General features: G+C 43.5%; 1 protein-coding gene across 1 annotated transcript in view; it reads right to left on the bottom strand.

Annotated features, from left to right (window-relative positions):
* The window catches only part of LOC135553133 (roundabout homolog 1-like), a 331155-nt gene that overhangs the window by 282463 nt on the left and 30348 nt on the right, over positions 1–18344 (bottom strand). The window contains exon 2 of the mRNA XM_064985272.1: positions 7462–7788. Coding sequence (XP_064841344.1) covers positions 7462–7788 — 327 coding nt within the window. The remainder of the gene's footprint in view (positions 1–7461; positions 7789–18344) is intronic.

Below are 18344 nucleotides of genomic sequence, written 5' to 3'. Positions count from 1 at the left end.
CTGTGAGAAGAAGACCAGACAAGAGCTGCCATCCCTGGGTCATGTAAAGAATAGTTCATGAAACACTGTAGCAAATAAATAATTAGTGTAGTTGAAGGAAGGCCAGGAGAGGACTGAGACTAATTATATTTCAATGTGTGGCAAAGAGAGAGAGGGGAAGGAGGAGGAGGGGTAGGGGAGAAATGAGGGGGCAGGGAAGAGAAGACACTGACTGAGCGAGGACAGCGGTATGAAACAGAATCCTGATGGATTTCATACGTTGGGATTTGGGTAGTGGGTGTGGGGGTTAACATAAAGACCCTGGCTCTTTGAGGGCCAACAGATGTAGTACAAGGGATTTCCTGCTCGGGAGACAGGCGGGTACTCAGAGCAGTGGGAGTCTTTACACTGGCACTTGCCAACTGTCCCCCCTGCTCCACCCCACCCCGCTCCATAGATGAGCCCCAGGCACGGCCCTGTGTCTTCCAGGATCAACCCTCTCTCTATGCACCCCGGGTCATAACCCTCCCCCACTCGGGAGCAGGATAGCTTGACATTGTGTCTCGGACTATATCAAGTGTGTTACATAAGTGTTATAAAAGAGATCTATTCAAATATAAGCTTGACATGATCTCTATCTCTCTCTCTCTCTCTCTCTCTCTCTCTCCCTCCATCCCTCCCTCCAACTCTCTCAGAGGTTCCAAAAGACTAAAGACATGTGAAATGTCATATTATGTATATATACAGTGTTGTAACAATGTGCAAAAATACAAAAGGGAAATAAAAAACATAAATATGGAAATCTGAATGAAATATGTGACTCTAATATGGTCATACTATAAATGTATATGTACAGTTGAAGTCAGAAGTTTACATACACCTTATCCAAATACATTTAAACTCAGTTTTTCACAATTCCTGACATTTAATCCTAATACAATTCCCTGTTTTAAGTCAGTTAGGACCACTACTTTTATTTTAAGAACGTGAAATGCTAGAATAATAGTAGAGAGAATGATTTATTTCAGCTTTTATTTCTTTCATCACATTCCCAGTGGGTTAGAAGTTAACATACACTCAATTAGTATTTGGTAGCATTGACTTTAAATTGTTTAACCTGTTGAAACTCTAGGGGCGCAATTTCATTTTTGGATGAAAAACGTTCCCGTTTTAAACAAGATATTTTGTCACAAAAAGATGCTCGACTATGCATATAATTGATAGCTTTCGAAAGAAAACACTCTGACGTGTCCAGAACTGCAAAGATATTTTCTGTGCGTGCCCTAGAACGTGAGCTTCAGGCAAAACCAAGATGAGACGGCATCCAGGAAATGAGCAGGATTTTTGAGGCTCTGTTTTCCATTGTCTCCTTATATGGCTGTGAATGCGAGAGGAGTAAGTCTGCCCTTTCTGTCGTTTCCCCAAGGTGTCTGCAGCATTGTGATGTATTTGTAGGCATATCATTGGAAGATTGACCATAAGAGACCACATTCACCAGGTGTCCGCCCGGTGTCCTGCGCCGAAATTGGTGCGCAAAAGTCAGCTGCAAGTATTTTTCCACAGAATTCAGAGGAGAATGCAGGCTTCCACGAACGATATATCAATGAAGAGATATGTGAAAAAACACCTTGAGGATTGATTCCAAACAACGTTTGCCATGTTTCGGTCGATATTATGGAGTTAATTCGGAAAAAGTTTGATGTTGTAGGTTTTATTTATTTGGTTATCTGGTTTTTGTGAAAATGTTGCGTGCTAAATGCTACTCAAAATGCTAAGCTAGCTTAGCATACTCTTACACAAATTAGTCAATTGCTATGGTTCAAAAGCATATTTTGAAAATCTGAGATGACAGTGTTGTTAAGAAAAGGCTAAGCTTGAGAGCAGGCGCATTATTTTCATTTTATTTGCGATTTTCAGAAATCGTTAACGTTGCGTTATGCTAATGAGCCTGAGGCTTTAGTCATGATCCCGGATCCGGGATGGGGAGTTACAACAGGTTAACTTTGGTCAAACGTGTCAGGTAGCTTTCCACAAGCTTCCCACAATAAGTTGGGTGAAATGTGGCCCATTCCTCCTGACAGAGCTGGTGTAACAGAGTCAGGTTTGTAGGCCTCCTTGCTTGCACATGCTTTTTCAGTTCAGTTCACTGTTGGGATGGTCTTCTTCGGCTTGAAAGCGTCCCACTTTTTCCTCCAAACATAACAATAGTCATTATGGCCAAACGGTTGTATTTTTGTTTCATCAGACCAGAGGACATTTCTCAAAAAAAGTATAATATTTGTCCCCATGTGCATTTGCAAACCGTAGTCTGGCTTTTGTTATGGCGGTTTTGCTTCCTTGCTGAGCGGCCTTTCAGATTATGTCGATATAGGACTTTTGTACCTGTTTACTCTAGCATCTTCACAAGGTCCTTTGCTGTTGTTCTGGGATTGATTTGCACTTTTCACACCAAAGTACGTTCATCTCTAGGACAGAACACGTTCCCTTCCTGAGCGGTATGTCGGCTGCGTGGTCACACGGCGTTTTATACTTGCGTACTGAGATCTTGGCTGTTTTCTTTTGATTTTTCCATGATGTCAAGCAAAGAGGCACTGAGTTTGAAGGTAGGCCTTGAAATAAATCCACAGGTACACCTCCAATTGACTCAAATGATGTCAATTAGTCTATCAGAAGCTTCTAAAGCCATGGCATAATTTTCTGGAATTTTCAAATCATTTTAAAAGCACAGTCAACTTAGTGTATGTACACTTCTGACCCACTATAATTGTGATACAGTGAAATATAAGTGAAATAATCTGTCTGTAAACAATTGTTGGAAAAATGATTTGCGTCATGCTCAAAGTAGATGTCCTAATCAACTTGCAAAACTATAGTTTGTTAACAAGAAATGTGTGGAGTGGTTGAAAAATGAGTTTTAATGACTACAACCTAAGTGTAATTAAACTTCTGACTTCAACTGTACATCTCTCGTTCTCTTTCTCAATGGAGTGACTCAGAACTCCAGAGAGCCATGTCTATCCATGTGTTCATGAGCCCAGCAGTGAGCCCTGTGCTGTGCTGTGCTGTGCTGTGCTTGTGTGATCAGTAGCTCTGTGCAGCCAGCCAGCCAACCAGCCAGCCAGCTAGGCCACTAGACAAACAGCAGACCCCAGGGTTATATCTCTGTCAAGTGGAGCAGCGTGCCGTCCATTACCTCACTTCACTATCTCACCCACCGACCCTCCAGGCAAGCAGGAAGCTATTCTTAGTGCCTCTCAGCACTCTGTAGTCTGTACTGTACAATGGGTAAGAGGAAACTACTTTGATACAGCCAAGGTTGATAGTCAACTGTACACAGCACTGCATGTGTGTGTTAGTGTGTGAGTGGAAGAGAGAGAAAGGAGAGCGAGAGAGAGAGAGAGGGCAGAGAAGGAGAGAAAAGGGAGACCTGCACAGTGGCACCTACCCAGTGTTAACACATTAACACACAGTAAAAAGTGAGAGATGAGGATAATGGTCGGCCCTTTGGAAGACTGTCTCTAGAATACCTTTGTTTTCTCTTTCGTTAAGTCTAAAACTGTTTCTGGCTTTGATCCTTGTTTTAACAGCTGCAGTTAAAAAAATCCCAGAGTTCTATGTTTTGAGTAAAGAAAGCATAAAAAACTGGGGTGGGGAATTTTTGTCATTCTTTGAAAGGCAGCTGGATACTGTACATGACTTAATGTAGCCTGCAGTGCAGTCAGAGGACTCTAGCCTGCTAGAGAGCAGAGCCAGTCAGTCAGTCAGCCAGTCAGTCAGCCAGTCAGCCAACCAGTCAGTCAGCCAGTCAGCCAGTCAGTCAGCCAGTCAGTCAGCCAGTCAGCCAGTCAGTCAGCCAGTCAGTCAGCCAGTCAGTCAGCCAGTCAGCCAACCAATCAGCCAGTCAGTCCTCTCTGTAGTTATCTCTCTTTGCTCTCCATGCTATTAAATAGGAACAAAGCTGTCTCAATACTTGGCATCTCCATTACAAATACAAAGCAAACATCAATAGAGAGAGAATTAATCCAACCTTGTCCCTGTTTGAGTATAGACAGTACAGTATAGTATAGTATAGTACAGTATAGCATAGTACAGTACAGTATAGTACAGTATAGTATAGTACACTATAGTATAGTACATTATAGAATAGTACATGATAGAATAGCACAGTATAGTATAGTACAGTACACTATAGTATAGAACAGCATAGTATAGTACAGCATAGTACAGTACAGCATAGTATAGTATAGTATAGCAAGGCATAGCATAGTACAGTATAGTTTAGTACAGTATTGCATAGTACATACTCGTATAGTACATTATAGTATAGCACAGTATAGTGTAGTACAGTATATAACTATATATTATAGTACACTATAGTATAGTACAGTATATTAAAGTACACTATAGTGTAGTATATTACAGTATAGTATAGTACAATATATTATAGTACACTGTAGTATAGTACAGTACTGTATAGTACAGTATAGTATAGCACATTATAGTATAGCCCAGTATAGTATAATATAGTACACTACAGTAGCGTACACTATGGTATGGTATAGTACAGTACATTGTGGTACACTATAGTATAGTACAGTATGGTATAGTACAGTATAGTATAGTATAGTACAGTACGGTATATTATATTATAGTACAGTATGGAATAGTATAGAACATATAGTATAGTACTAGGCAATTACAGTATATTATAAACTGGGTGGTTCAAGCCCTGAATGCTGATTGGCTGAAAGCAGTGGTATATCATATCTTATACCATGGGTATTACAAAACATTTATTTTTACTGTTCTAATTATGTTGGCAACCAGTTTTTAATAGCGATAAGGTACCTCAGGGGTGTGTGGTATGTGGCCAATATACTACGGCTCAGGGCTGCATCCCTTAATACAGGTTCATTAAAAAAAGAATAAAACAATCCATAAGAACAGCAATTAGCCCTGGTATATTGGCCATATACCACACCCCTCGTGCCTTATTGTTTAAGTATAGTAGAGTATAGTATACAGTAATATAGTATAGAATAAACACGACTACCATGATTCATGGTGAGTGCATTAACCTTGTCTATATTAAGAGGGTCGGATGGAGAGATTGCAGCTCTGTACTGTGTGTCATTAATGATAAACCAAACAAACTGGGTTAGCTCGCCCCAATCTGGCAAAACATGACTTGTTGTAACTTATGTTTACAGTCACTCGAGTGTAGGAGAACTGTAAAAGCCAGGTCGTCAGAATAACAGTGTTCTTGCAGGGCTCTGAGAGCTTGGTAGAGTAAACACTGTTAATGCGTTAACTTCCTTCTCTGGAGTTTCATGAACTCACCGTGGAATTAGCCAAAAAATCCTTGGAATAAAACGCTAAAATGTCAACTGGATAGACGAGGATCAATTTGAGATTCGGCTAACATTTTTCAGCAAACACATGCATGCAAAGTCCAAATAATGTTTTTAAAAGGCCTGTATACTCAGTCCATGGCACCTAGGGTACTCTGTCCCTGTCCTGAAGTTTAAACAAGGTCTTGTAAAAGCTCAGTGCTTAGTTTTCTCTGCTCCCTCCTTCTCTCTCCTGCAGGGTTCTATCCTGGCTGCTCCGACAACAAAATGACATGTGGGGGAGTGTGAGTGGTAGAGAATGGGGGTCAGAGAAACAGAGTGAGACAGCGAGAGAGGGCTGCAGCTCAGAACCTTGTCATTATGGGTCCTTTTGAACCTGGTCCAGAATAAGCAGCCCAGTAGTGTGGGCAGGGCCAGGCCAGCCACTGTCTCTACTCTGGCCTGCACCGCTTCAGTCCTGCTACAATCCTGCTCCAGCCAAACCTCTTGTTCTTCTACTTGAAGAACCCATCTCTGAAATAAATACCCTGTATCGTCCACTTTTGGGGGGAATATTTTTAGCATTCCAATTTATGGAAACTGGGGCCCTGTTTGACTCTCTGTTTATTTTCCTTGATATTTCTATTTGATGTATTCATTGGGAGGCATTCAGTCTTTCTGAAGGCAGGCCTCTAACCATGCAGGGTGAGTGACTGAGTGAATAAAAGACAGCAGAGGAACAGTCATCAGTTTGGGGCAGCAGAGCCTGACTCTGGGGTGAGATCTAAGAGATGAGGACATGACACTGTCCCCACCACCGCTAACACACAGGGTATGTATCAGCTGCGGTCTTCTGTGACCAACCCACTGCTACTATATTCCCATGGTCCTCCCATGGTACCAGGCTCTCTCATTTCAAAGGCAGAGGCCTTGAAAGCAACAATTGAATCCTTTTTTATTCATCTTTTTAATTATGGCTATTTCAATTATCTTGAAATACTGCTCTGTTGTAGTACACACCTGATGGTACATGAAGAGTTATAAGTATACACATCATCCACAACCAAATACTTAGAAGGTATAGTAACTCCACAGCTGACATACAGAATGTATCTTGCCTGCTCATGTGGCCTTTAGTATTCATCCCCACTTCCCTACACACCATCAGATCCTCCCCTCCAGCCCCAGCCAGTCACCAGCACCCTAAAAAAGACCACCGCCCATCCCCCGAACCCCTCTCTTTTGATTAGATTACAATGAGGGCCTTGGTGACAGCTCCTAGACATGCTTGAGAAGCGGTTGATATCTGAGATCCTCTTCTCAACGTTCCCTCTCCAAACAGCACAGATAATGTGTCTAAGAGCTGACCTCAGACCAGCCAGTAGAGACACAGTACAGATAACATGTCTAAGATCTGACCTCAGAAACCAACCAGCCTTGAGGACAAATTTGTCAACACAGAGCACCAATCATTATGCTAAGAGTTAAATGAATAAGCAGCGGTGTCTGTCCTCTTTCTATGTACTGTATATTATTCAATGTCTATTTGTTTGAAAGCTTTTAGTCCCAAACCTTTCAGCGTCGTCACTGACCCTCAAAATGATGGAATGCCCCCTCCACATCAAAGCAGGTCCATCATTAGGACCGTCTAGCAGGCAATAAAGAGGAGCTCCACTAGTCTAGTCTACAACCAAGGAAACAACTGAGGTAAGTAACTCTCTCTACTAAAAGATGACCAAACACAGATACAATGACTGAACTGATTTGTGTATAAAAACTCTGATCCATCTCCCTGACAAACACCAGAGCTAGAAGGACAACAGAAAGCACTTTGTTCCTATTGTAGCTCCTGACCCCCTACCAAGGGCCCTTTGCAGGAGCACCCCCCCCCGGGATGCACAGGCCAATCTGCCCCTAGGCCTCCTACTGGGGCAAATGAGCCAAACACATCCTGAACCATCTCCTGTGAGATTATCCAACTCAATGAGCACATTGAGGGGGAAATAGAGTAGGAAACTGGAGTCTTCTATTCAACCCCAGCTCCAGTCTAAACCCCTTCTCTTCCATTCACACCGAACCCAGAGGCCCAGAGGCACAGAGGCACAGAGGCCCAAGAGGAAATAAGAAAAGCCCCAACATGAGCTGCACTTACATGCTACTTCCAGCGAGGCGTTGTGGCTGACGGCTTCTCCCAGGTAGTTGCGGGCGACGCAGACGTAGGAGCCCTCATCCGGTTTGGAGCGTCGTCCGTGGACGATGCGTAGGAAGAAGAGGGAGCCGCTGGGCAGCAGCATGCGTTGAGATCGAGGGTTGTCCCGGTCCGTCTCCACCCGCTCCCCGTCCTTGTACCACTCCACCGTGGGGCTGGGCCGCCCCTCCGCCTTGCAGTTGAGGGTGGCGGGCTCCCCCTTGGACACGATCAGGTCAGAAGGGTGCTCTACGATCCGGGGTGGGGAGTCCTCCTGGCGCAGACGGGATCCTGGGAAGAGAAGAGGAAAGAGAGTTGAGAACACAATATTTTAGGGGTCAACAGGCCAGCTAGAACTCGTTACCCTCTCCTTAACTAGTGCTGTAAAGTACTTCAATAAAAATACTTGAAAGTACTAAGTAGTTTTGGGGGGTTTCTGTACTTTTCTATACTATTTATATTTTTGACAACTTTTATATTTATTCTGTCATTTTTATTCCATACATTTTCCCTGACAGCCATTTTGAATGCTTAGAATGACAGGGAAATGGTCTAATTCACACACTTATCAAGAGAACATCCCAGTTCATCCCTACATCCTCTGATCTGGCAGACTCACTAAACACACATGCTTCATTGTAAATGATATCTTAGAGTTGGAGCGTGCCTCTGGCTATCAGTAAAATAAGAAAAACAAGAAAATGGTGCTGTCTGGTTTGCTTAATATAAGGTATTTGAAATAATTTACACTTTTAATTTTTAAAACCAAATACCTTTACTGAAGTAGTGAAAGTTACTTTCACTTTTACTTGAGTCATTTTCTATTAAGGTATCTTTGACTGACTGATTGGCTGCATCGCCGCCTGGTATGGCAACTGCTCGGTATCCGACTGCAAGGAACTACAGAGGGTAGTGCGAACGGCCCAGTACATCACCGGGGCCAAGCTTCCTGTCATCCAGGTCCTCTATACCAGGCAATGTCAGAGGAAGGCCCAAAAAATTGTCAAAGACTCCAGCCACCCCAGTCATAGATTGTTCTCTCTGCTACCGCATGGCAAGTAGTACCGGAGGGCCAAGTCTAGGACCAAAAGGTTCCTTAACAGCTTCGATCCCCAAGCTATAAGACTCCTGAACAGTTCATCAAAGGACTACCTGGATAATTTGCATTGGCTCCCTTTTTTTACACTGCTGCGACTCTCTGTTCATTATCTTTATTTATTTGACCTTTATTTAACTAGGCAAGTCAGTTAAGAACAAATTCTTATTTTCAATGACAGCCTAGGAACAGTGGGTGAACTGCCTTGTTCAGGGGCAGAATGACAGATTTGTACCTTGTCAGCTCAGGGATTTGAATGTGCAACTGTTTGATTACTAGTCCAACACTCTAGGGCGGCATAGTCCCTTTACCTCTACCTACATGTACATATTACATCAATTACATCGACTAACCTGTCGCCCGCACACTGACTCCCTACCAGTAACACCTGTATATAGCCTTAGTTATTGTTCTTTTATTGTGTTACTTTTTTAAACTTTGGTTTATTTAGTAAATATGTTGTTAACTCTTATTTTTCTTAAAACTGCATTGTTGGTTAAGGGCTTGCAAGTAAGCATTTCACAGTAAGGTCTACACCTGTTTTATTCAGCATTTCACAGTAAGTTCTACACCTGTTGTATTCAGCACTTCACAGTAAGTTCCAATCCCTGTTGTATTCCGCATTTCACAGTAAGTTCTACACCTGTTGTATTCAGCACTTCACAGTAAGTTCTACACCTCTTGTATTCAGCCTTTCACAGTAAGTTCTACACCTGTTGTATTCCACCTTCACAGTAAGTTCTACACCTTTTGTATTCAGCCTTCACAGTAAGTTCTACACCTGTTGTATTCAGCCTTTCACAGTCAGTTCTACACCTTTTGTATTCAGCCTTTCACAGTAAGTTTTTTTTTTACACCTTTTGTATTCGGCACATGTGACAAATTAAATCAAATTTGATTTACTTTTACTCAAGTAAGACAATTGGGAACTTTTTCACCACTATCCTTAACACTATTACATCATCTGTATGTGTATGTGTAACTCTGAAGATGACATGACAACAAATGAATTGTGATGCATAGGAACAGAGAGAAACGGTAGCAGGTTATGTAAGTAAGTCATCCTAGACAGGTCTTGATTATACGCACAGCAGCAGAGAGCAGTTCAACAACCAGTCTCAGCGTGATGTCACACTGTCATTACATAATACAGTAACTTAAGAGCTGAGCAATGCTACAATAACTTGTCCTTTAAAGCTGAGCAATGATACAGTAACTTGTCCTTTAGAGCTGAGCAATGATACAGTAACTTGTCCTTTAGAGCTGAGCAATGATACAGTAACTTGTCCTTTAGAGCTGAGCAATGATACAGTAACTTGTCCTTTAAAGCCTTTCATTACATACAGTAACTTGTCCTTTAGAGCTGAGCAATGCTACAGTAACTTGTCCTTTAGAGCTGAGCAATGATACAGTAACTTCTCCTTTAAAAGCCTTACATTACATACAGTAACATCTCCTTTAAAGCCTTTCATTACATACAGTAATGTCTCCTGTTGAGCAACGCAATGCTCCAGCTATGTACCCCTGTCATTTCCCACATCAAAGACATGAGGCAGAAATGAGAGGGGGAGACATAAGAAGAGCAAGAACAGACACACCTTACAGCGTTGTGTCAATCAACATGCATTTAGCAGATTTTTTTAATCAAATAGAATGGATGACAGCAGTGGGAACCGAACCTACAATCCAAGGTGTTGCACACATCATACTCTACAGACTGAGCCACACAGGACCACATCAGTAGAGACCCAGTAGAACCCACTAGAAGCTAATACATGAGGCAGCAACATGGCAGCCAGTGGCTATAATTGCTAATGACATGTCAGGTCTTTAATGCTGCTCTGAGACCAGTGAGCTGTGGTTATCAGACCTGCTTTAAATGCAAATGAGCATGGTGTCATAATGCCTGAGGGATAGAAGATGGCACGTCTGTGTGTGTGTCTCCAACCCTGCACCCCGTATCTCCCCACATCGGCCTTTGGAACCCATTCAGCACCAATTAAAGGGAGCTGGGACTAATTAGTGGTATAGGGCCACAATTAATTAACCCAGCATCCCGTGGACTTGCCACACTGCCTCATCGGTGCCCTCTCTACTCCACCCGTCCCCCATTCATCCCCCCATTCCCCCTAAAACATGGTGCTGAGAGAGCATCTTCGTGCGGTGGGCCATGAGGGAAGTCAGCAGAATTGGAGGCAGGCGAAGCCGGGTCAATATGAACCACTACTACTCAAACAGGGAGAGGAGCCAATGGAACATCATTAACACACTACCCCAAAAATACAGAGTAGACTCACTATACCCCAGTCACTCATTGTCACTCCCTTACCACAGACTTTATTATGGTGCTGTGTTGCTTCTACTGTGTCTTTACTGTTCATGTTTATGTGGAATATTGGTTGTCCACAGTGGAGGAGGAAATGGTGATAGTGAAGTCTGTATAATAAGGCAGTAAGGTGAAGCAATATCATTATAACAGTGTTGTGAAAGTAATTCCTACTAGAGAACGACCAATATGGATTTGTTAGGGTGGATGCCTATACCGATTTTTGGGAGTCAAGGAGGCCGATACTTTATGCCGATATTCAATACCATTACATTTGAAAATTCCCAGAGACAGCCGTGTACGCATTAATGCATACATTTTAAAATCAAACAATAGATTTGACTTTTTGTCTGTTAGTTAACTATACACCAACATAATGGTAATAATGTTGTTTGAATGGTAAATCTCTTGATGAATTGGGCAAATGAAGATACATCGCCTTATCCACAATACAGGTAGGAGTGTGTGCATGCATTGAGTTATTGAGCTTGTTTTGGCTGATCACTGCAGTCTACGGTGCTACAGATGACAAACAATATGTTTGACTTCCATTTGGGACTTATATTAGCCTACCGATCAACAACATTTGCATAGAAGCATCACTTCAGCATGTCACGCTTGTATGGAAGGACATGATATAGGCCAGGGTACTATTTGAGAAGGTCTGGTCACACAAATTAACGGCTGGATAATGTAATTTATTGGCGTGAAAAGGTTAGTTATCATAATCTTTGCTAACAGGTAACATAGCTATCTGCTAACAGGTCACATAGCTATCTGCTAACAGGTCACATAGCTATCTGCTAACAGGTCACATAGCTATCTGCTAACAGGTCACATAGCTATCTGCTAACAGGTAACATAGCTATCTGCTAACAGGTCACATAGCTATCTGCTAACAGGTCACATAGCTATCTGCTAACAGGTCACATAGCTATCTGCTAACAGGTCACATAGCTATCTGCTAACAGGTCACATAGCTATCTGCTAACAGGTCACATAGCTATCTGCTAACTAGCTAACTGTCTGGGCAGGTCAACATGTCTGGGCAGGTCAACATGTCTGGGCAGGTCAACATGTCTGGGCAGGTCAACATGTCTGGGCAGGTCAACATGTCTGGGCAGGTCAACATGTCTGGGCAGGTCAATATGTCTGGGCAGGTCAACATGAGCCTTATTATTAGTAAATTCAATAAAATCATATTTGCAACAGGAGTTTGATTTTAGACATTGTGTCAATTCATAAATTCCTCAATACTACACCTTTCTGTTTAAAAGTGAACTAGCTTGCTACTGCTGCAGTTTAGCTACGTAGAGGGTCTATCGAGAAAGCTGAAGAGTCGATAGCTGATAGACTTGAAAAGGCCAATATCGGCCCAATATATCGGCTCGGCCAATTATCGGTCGTTCTCTAATTCCTACACTGGTTTCTTACTGATGAGTGGGTATTACTGTAATTATTAGAGAGTTTCACTTCTAAAGAGACGCTCGGGGAGTTATTACTGCATGTCTGTGTGTGGGTGTTACAGAGAGATACAGAGAGATACAGAGAGATACAGAGAGAAGAGAGAGAGAAACACCCACACCCAGAGCAAAAAGCTCATCTATTCCTCCATCTCACATTTTATGAAGCCCACTGTAAAACATGTACGCGTCCGTCTCAGATGTTTAAGCCCGTTGCATCTTTCTGTCTGAGCCACTCCTAATTATCCACCATTAGTAACCTGCTCCCATCGCAGCCCTTTGATCCTGCAGCCTGCATGCTAACCAGGACAGCGTGGCTAACCAGGCTAGCGCAGCCTAGCCCTTTGGTCAGACAGCACATAATCAGGGGTAAGCGGTACGCTAACACCCCTCGCTAGGCTATACATCCAAGACTCTGCCGCCGCCCAACACCCACCACAGCCCTTCACCAGAGAACACAGGCATGCCAGTATGTTTTATTAAACAGGCCTTTGAAGAGCTCTGCAGTCTATCTACTCTCCCCTCCCCATTGATTTATATCCTGCTTAATTTAGAGCCATCTGAAGCAAGGGGTTTGAGGGGGTACTATTAACCATTTAGATTGGCCAAACTGTGGGACAGAGCTGTGTGGTAGTTAGTGTTTTTCTCTCCTTGTTTCATGGCTGTTTACAGCAAGCAGTTCACTTTCAATCTTCTTGATTAAGGCGTAGAATTGATCTGATGTTTTTACTAACAAGTTGTTTTCGGGAAATTTGAATTGAAGATAACATGAGTATACTCATGCTTGGACTAAAGGCATTCAAGTGAGATGTGCGTGAGGCCATTAGCATCTGTGTGAACGTGCATGTGCATGTATGTTTGTTCACATATCAGCTACACAGTATTAGTGTTGGAAAGATGTTTGACAGACACCTTGGTGAGGGGGAGGTGGCGTCACTAATCCCTCCCCAGGGGTGAACACTGTGTGTGTGTGTGTGTGTGTGTGTGTGTGTGTGTGTGTGTGTGTGTGTGTGTGTGTGTGTGTGTGTGTGTGTGTGTGTGTGTGTGTGTGTGTGTGTGTGTGTGTGTGTGTGTGTAGCCAATTCAACTCTTTCTTAAGGATACCTCTACCCGCCTCTCTCCTCCTCTCTTCTCCACCCTCTTCTCCTCTACTCTCCTCTCCCTTCATCTTACCCCCCTCCTTTCATTCTTCCCCTACTCCTCTCCTCTCTCCTGACATAGAATGTGAGATGAACTCATTTTCTCCACAGCCTCACCAGTGGGCTTCTGGGAATTCTGCTGCTAGCATCTGATCGATTGGTGCCTCAGGCTCGATTCTTCTCTTTGTTTTGACACTCTTTCTCTGGCATACACTCTACTCTAATCACACACAAGCACATACCCACCCTACGCACGCACATGCACACACACATTTAACACACTAGAGATGAGCTTGAGGGAGGCTGGGGCTCAACATGGAGGTAATTAAAAAAAACTAAAATCCTCCGTGATGATCCTGCTCTCTAACTTAAAAAGTTCCTTGGTAATGACCAACACACCAACGAACCCAGCAGTAACTGTTACCAGATCCACCCAGAGAAGAGAGCAGTCTGAACCCCTTCTGATCTAACATGCCCCAGTCTACTAGACCTTTCCTCAAACACTCTCTGCTCACCAGTAGTCTCTGAGTAACTCCTATGGTGTTTCTCTCTCAACGGGAATAATACAAAACAAACTAGTAAAAGGCTGCATATTATTGATTCATATAAAGTTGGCTGTCCTGATCTGACACATTGATGAAACCAAGACTGAAGCGACACGTCTGGAAGAAACCTGGCACCATCTCTAAGGGTAAGCATGGTTTTATTTCAGTGGCAGGGACTGGGAGACTTGTCAGGATCGAGGGAAAGATGAACGGAGCAAAATACTCAAGAGCACTCAGGACCTCAGACTGGGGTGAAGGTTCACCTTCCAACAGGACAACAACCCTAAGCACACAGCCAAGACAATGTAGGAGTGGCTTCAGGACAGGTCTCTGAATGTCCTTGAGTGGTCCTTGAGTGGCCCAGCCAGAGCCTGGACATGAATCCCATCAAACATTTCTGGAGAGACCTGAAAATAGCTGTTGTCATGACGTTGGTCTGGGGGTAGGTTTATGACAGTTGCAAAACCCCTTGGTTAACATAGAGATTCTGGGAACATCAGAAGGTGGGGAATGAACTATATTCTGGTAATCCGAACAATGGAACATATGCGGTGGTACTTAATGAATATGATGTCAGTCCGGTTGTCATCTGAGACATTCTCATCAATGATCAGATGACAAACTCTACAGTGGAAAGTCTACACATCAGTGTTATCGGATTCACATGGAATTGTTGTTCAATTTAAATGTTTGAATATGAAATTATTTGTGATGGGATGAAATGTGATTTTAGCTTCTAAAATGTGAGATTTGGGTTTTCATAAGATAGGGCTGCTCAATCAGTGGCCCGCCCTTATGAAGGGACATGGGCTATAAAACCTTTCAAACACGCCCTCCTCTCCCTTCCTAAATAAAGACTTGACGACAATGTAACCTCCTGTACCGAGAACGTAAGGACGACGGTCCGATGTCAGAATGGTTAAGATAATAACTACAGAATGAAGCCAACATCAGCATGAGCTTTGATTGCGAATGGTATGAACTTTGAACTCTTATTCACTACAGAAGTGATACCTCCTAGCCGTTGAGTTAGCAACAGCCACTGCAAACAAGAGTTAGGAAGGAACAGACAGAGTATCCCGTCTACCATACAACGACGTTACTACAACGTATCCAATTTACCAACAGATACATTCTTCAAAGGACTCCCGGCCTTCCATCTACCACCAACCTACCGAAGCGCAGCTCAGAGTAAATATTTATTGCATTTTCTTTTTCCAAATGGGCGGTAATTTAGAATGCATAAGATACTGTATTTTACGATAGCACAGCTTTGCCATTTGTTCCTCAGTCTTCCCGCGCTTTTACTCAAACCCAACCCCTTTTCTTTTGTGTAACCAGCTGTCATATCTGTTCCGCCCGCTAGGGACGTTTTCCTTTATATTTATTTATTTATTTATTTATTTCACCTTTATTTAACCAGGTAGGCAAGTTGAGAACAAGTTCTCATTTACAATTGCGACCTGGCCAGGATAAAGCAAAGCAGTTCGACACATACAACGACACAGAGTTACACATGGAATAAAACAAACATACAGTCAATAATACAGTATAAACAAGTCTATATACGATGTGAGCAAATGAGGTGAGATAAGGGAGTTAAAGGCAAAAAAGGCCATGGTGGCAAAGTAAATACAATATAGCAAGTAAAACACTGGAATGGTAGATTTGCAATGGAAGAATGTGCAAAGTAGAAATAAAAATAATGGGGTGCAAAGGAGCAAATTTGTATTGTTGATTCAACTTGTTAGCCAGGGTTCGTGCAGATAACCAAGAATTTACAACTTTCAGATGAGACTGAATTAAGATGACGATTAATATTAACTGCTATTGATGTAAAATATTACTAGGTTTTTAAGAGTTTATTCGGAAGATAACAGCTCTATAAATATTATTTTGTGGTGCCCGACTCTCTAGTTAATTACACTTACATGATTAGCTCAATCAGGTAATATTAATTATGGAGAAATTATTTTATAGAATAGCATGTCATATCACTTAATCCGGCATAGCCAAAGACACAACATTATTGGAGCCCCCTGATCAGAATCTAAAATAGAATGACGCTTTCATTTTGATTCAGCCTGTATAAAATTGAAAAACAGATTACATAATATACCAAGTTATTGTACACATTTGTGGAGTGTTAAAGAGAAGCATTATTGTGTGTGTGTGTGAGTGCTGAAGATTCCCCTCCACCGTGTTGTTCGCTGACGTAGTCAGTGGGTAACGTAAGCGTATACGTTTCAGTAGGAGGGCTGAGAAAGGTAATTATACAAATCTGAGAAATAGAGCATTTGGCCAAACGCAGGGCTATTTCTACCTGTCACATTTCAGACGCGGGTAGGCTCGGTCATTGTTAATTTATCGAGCGAGGACAAAGAGCCAGCCGATTGCAATTCAGGAGATGTAAGCTTGACCAGCGATATATATATATATCTCTGTCTCTCTTGCGCTTCCTCGCGAGTAGACCACAATGCATCTTTATTAACCTTTATTTAACTAGGCAAGTCAGTTAAGAACAAATTCTTATTTTCAATGACGGCCTAGGAACAGTGGGTTTACTGCCTGTTCAGGGGCAGAACGACAGATTTTCTACCTTGTCAGCTCGGGGGTTTGAACTTGCAACCTTTCGGTTACTAGTCTAGCACTAGGCGACCCTAGGCGACCCTGTCACCCATACTCTCTAACCACTAAGCTACCCTGTCGCCCATACTGTCTAACCACTAGGCTACCCTGTCGCCCATACTGTCTAACCACTAGGCTACCCTGTCGCCCATACTGTCTAACCACTAGGCTACCCTGTCGCCCATACTCTCTAACCACTAGGCTACTCTGTCGCCCATACTGTCTAACCACTAGGCTACCCTGTCGCCCATACTCTCTAACCACTAGGCTACCCTGTCGCCCATACTGTCTAACCACTAGGCTACCCTGTCGCCCATACTGTCTAACCACTAGGCTACCCTGTCGCCCACACTCTCTAACCACTAGGCTACCCTGTCGCCCATACTCTCTAACCACTAGGCTACTCTGTCGCCCATACTGTCTAACCACTAGGCTACCCTGTCGCCTATACTGTCTAACCACTAGGCTACCCTGTCGCCCATACTCTCTAACCACTAGGCTACCCTGTCGCCCATACTGTCTAACCACTAGGCTACCCTGTCGCCCATACTGTCTAACCACTAGGCTACCCTGTCGCCCATACTGTCTAACCACTAGGCTACCCTGTCGCCCATACTGTCTAACCACTAGGCTACCCTGTCACCCATACTGTCTAACCACTAGGCTACCCTGTCACCCATACTGTCTAACCACTAGGCTACCCTGTCGCCCATACTGTCTAACCACTAGGCTACCCTGTCGCCCATACTGTCTAACCACTAGGCTACCCTGTCGCCCATACTCTCTAACCACTAGGCTACTCTGTCGCCCATACTGTCTAACCACTAGGCTACCCTGTCGCCCATACTCTCTAACCACTAGGCTACCCTGTCACCCATACTCTCTAACCACTAGGCTACCCTGTCGCCCATACTGTCTAACCACTAGGCTACCCTGTCGCCCATACTGTCTAACCACTAGGCTACCCTGTCGCCCATACTGTCTAACCACTAGGCTACCCTGTCGCCCATACTCTCTAACCACTAGGCTACTCTGTCGCCCATACTGTCTAACCACTAGGCTACCCTGTCGCCCATACTCTCTAACCACTAGGCTACCCTGTCGCCCATACTCTCTAACCACTAGGCTACTCTGTCGCCCATACTGTCTAACCACTAGGCTACCCTGTCGCCTATACTGTCTAACCACTAGGCTACCCTGTCGCCCATACTCTCTAACCACTAGGCTACCCTGTCGCCCATACTGTCTAACCACTAGGCTACCCTGTCGCCCATACTGTCTAACCACTAGGCTACCCTGTCGCCCATACTCTCTAACCACTAGGCTACTCTGTCGCCCATACTGTCTAACCACTAGGCTACCCTGTCGCCCATACTCTCTAACCACTAGGCTACCCTGTCGCCCATACTCTCTAACCACTAGGCTACTCTGTCGCCCATACTGTCTAACCACTAGGCTACCCTGTCGCCTATACTGTCTAACCACTAGGCTACCCTGTCGCCCATACTCTCTAACCACTAGGCTACTCTGTCGCCCATACTGTCTAACCACTAGGCTACCCTGTGTTCAAACCCTTTTCGGCGTTTTTTTTTTACGATGTTTTAACCGGAACACACGGTAACAACAAAATGTGCCGTGGTCTACACGCGA

Source organism: Oncorhynchus masou, chromosome 13, assembly GCF_036934945.1.
Source record: "Oncorhynchus masou masou isolate Uvic2021 chromosome 13, UVic_Omas_1.1, whole genome shotgun sequence".
NCBI classification, from domain to species: domain Eukaryota; kingdom Metazoa; phylum Chordata; class Actinopteri; order Salmoniformes; family Salmonidae; genus Oncorhynchus; species Oncorhynchus masou.
The sequence above is the reverse complement of the archived record's forward strand: the minus strand, read 5'-3'. Positions and strand labels throughout refer to the sequence as shown.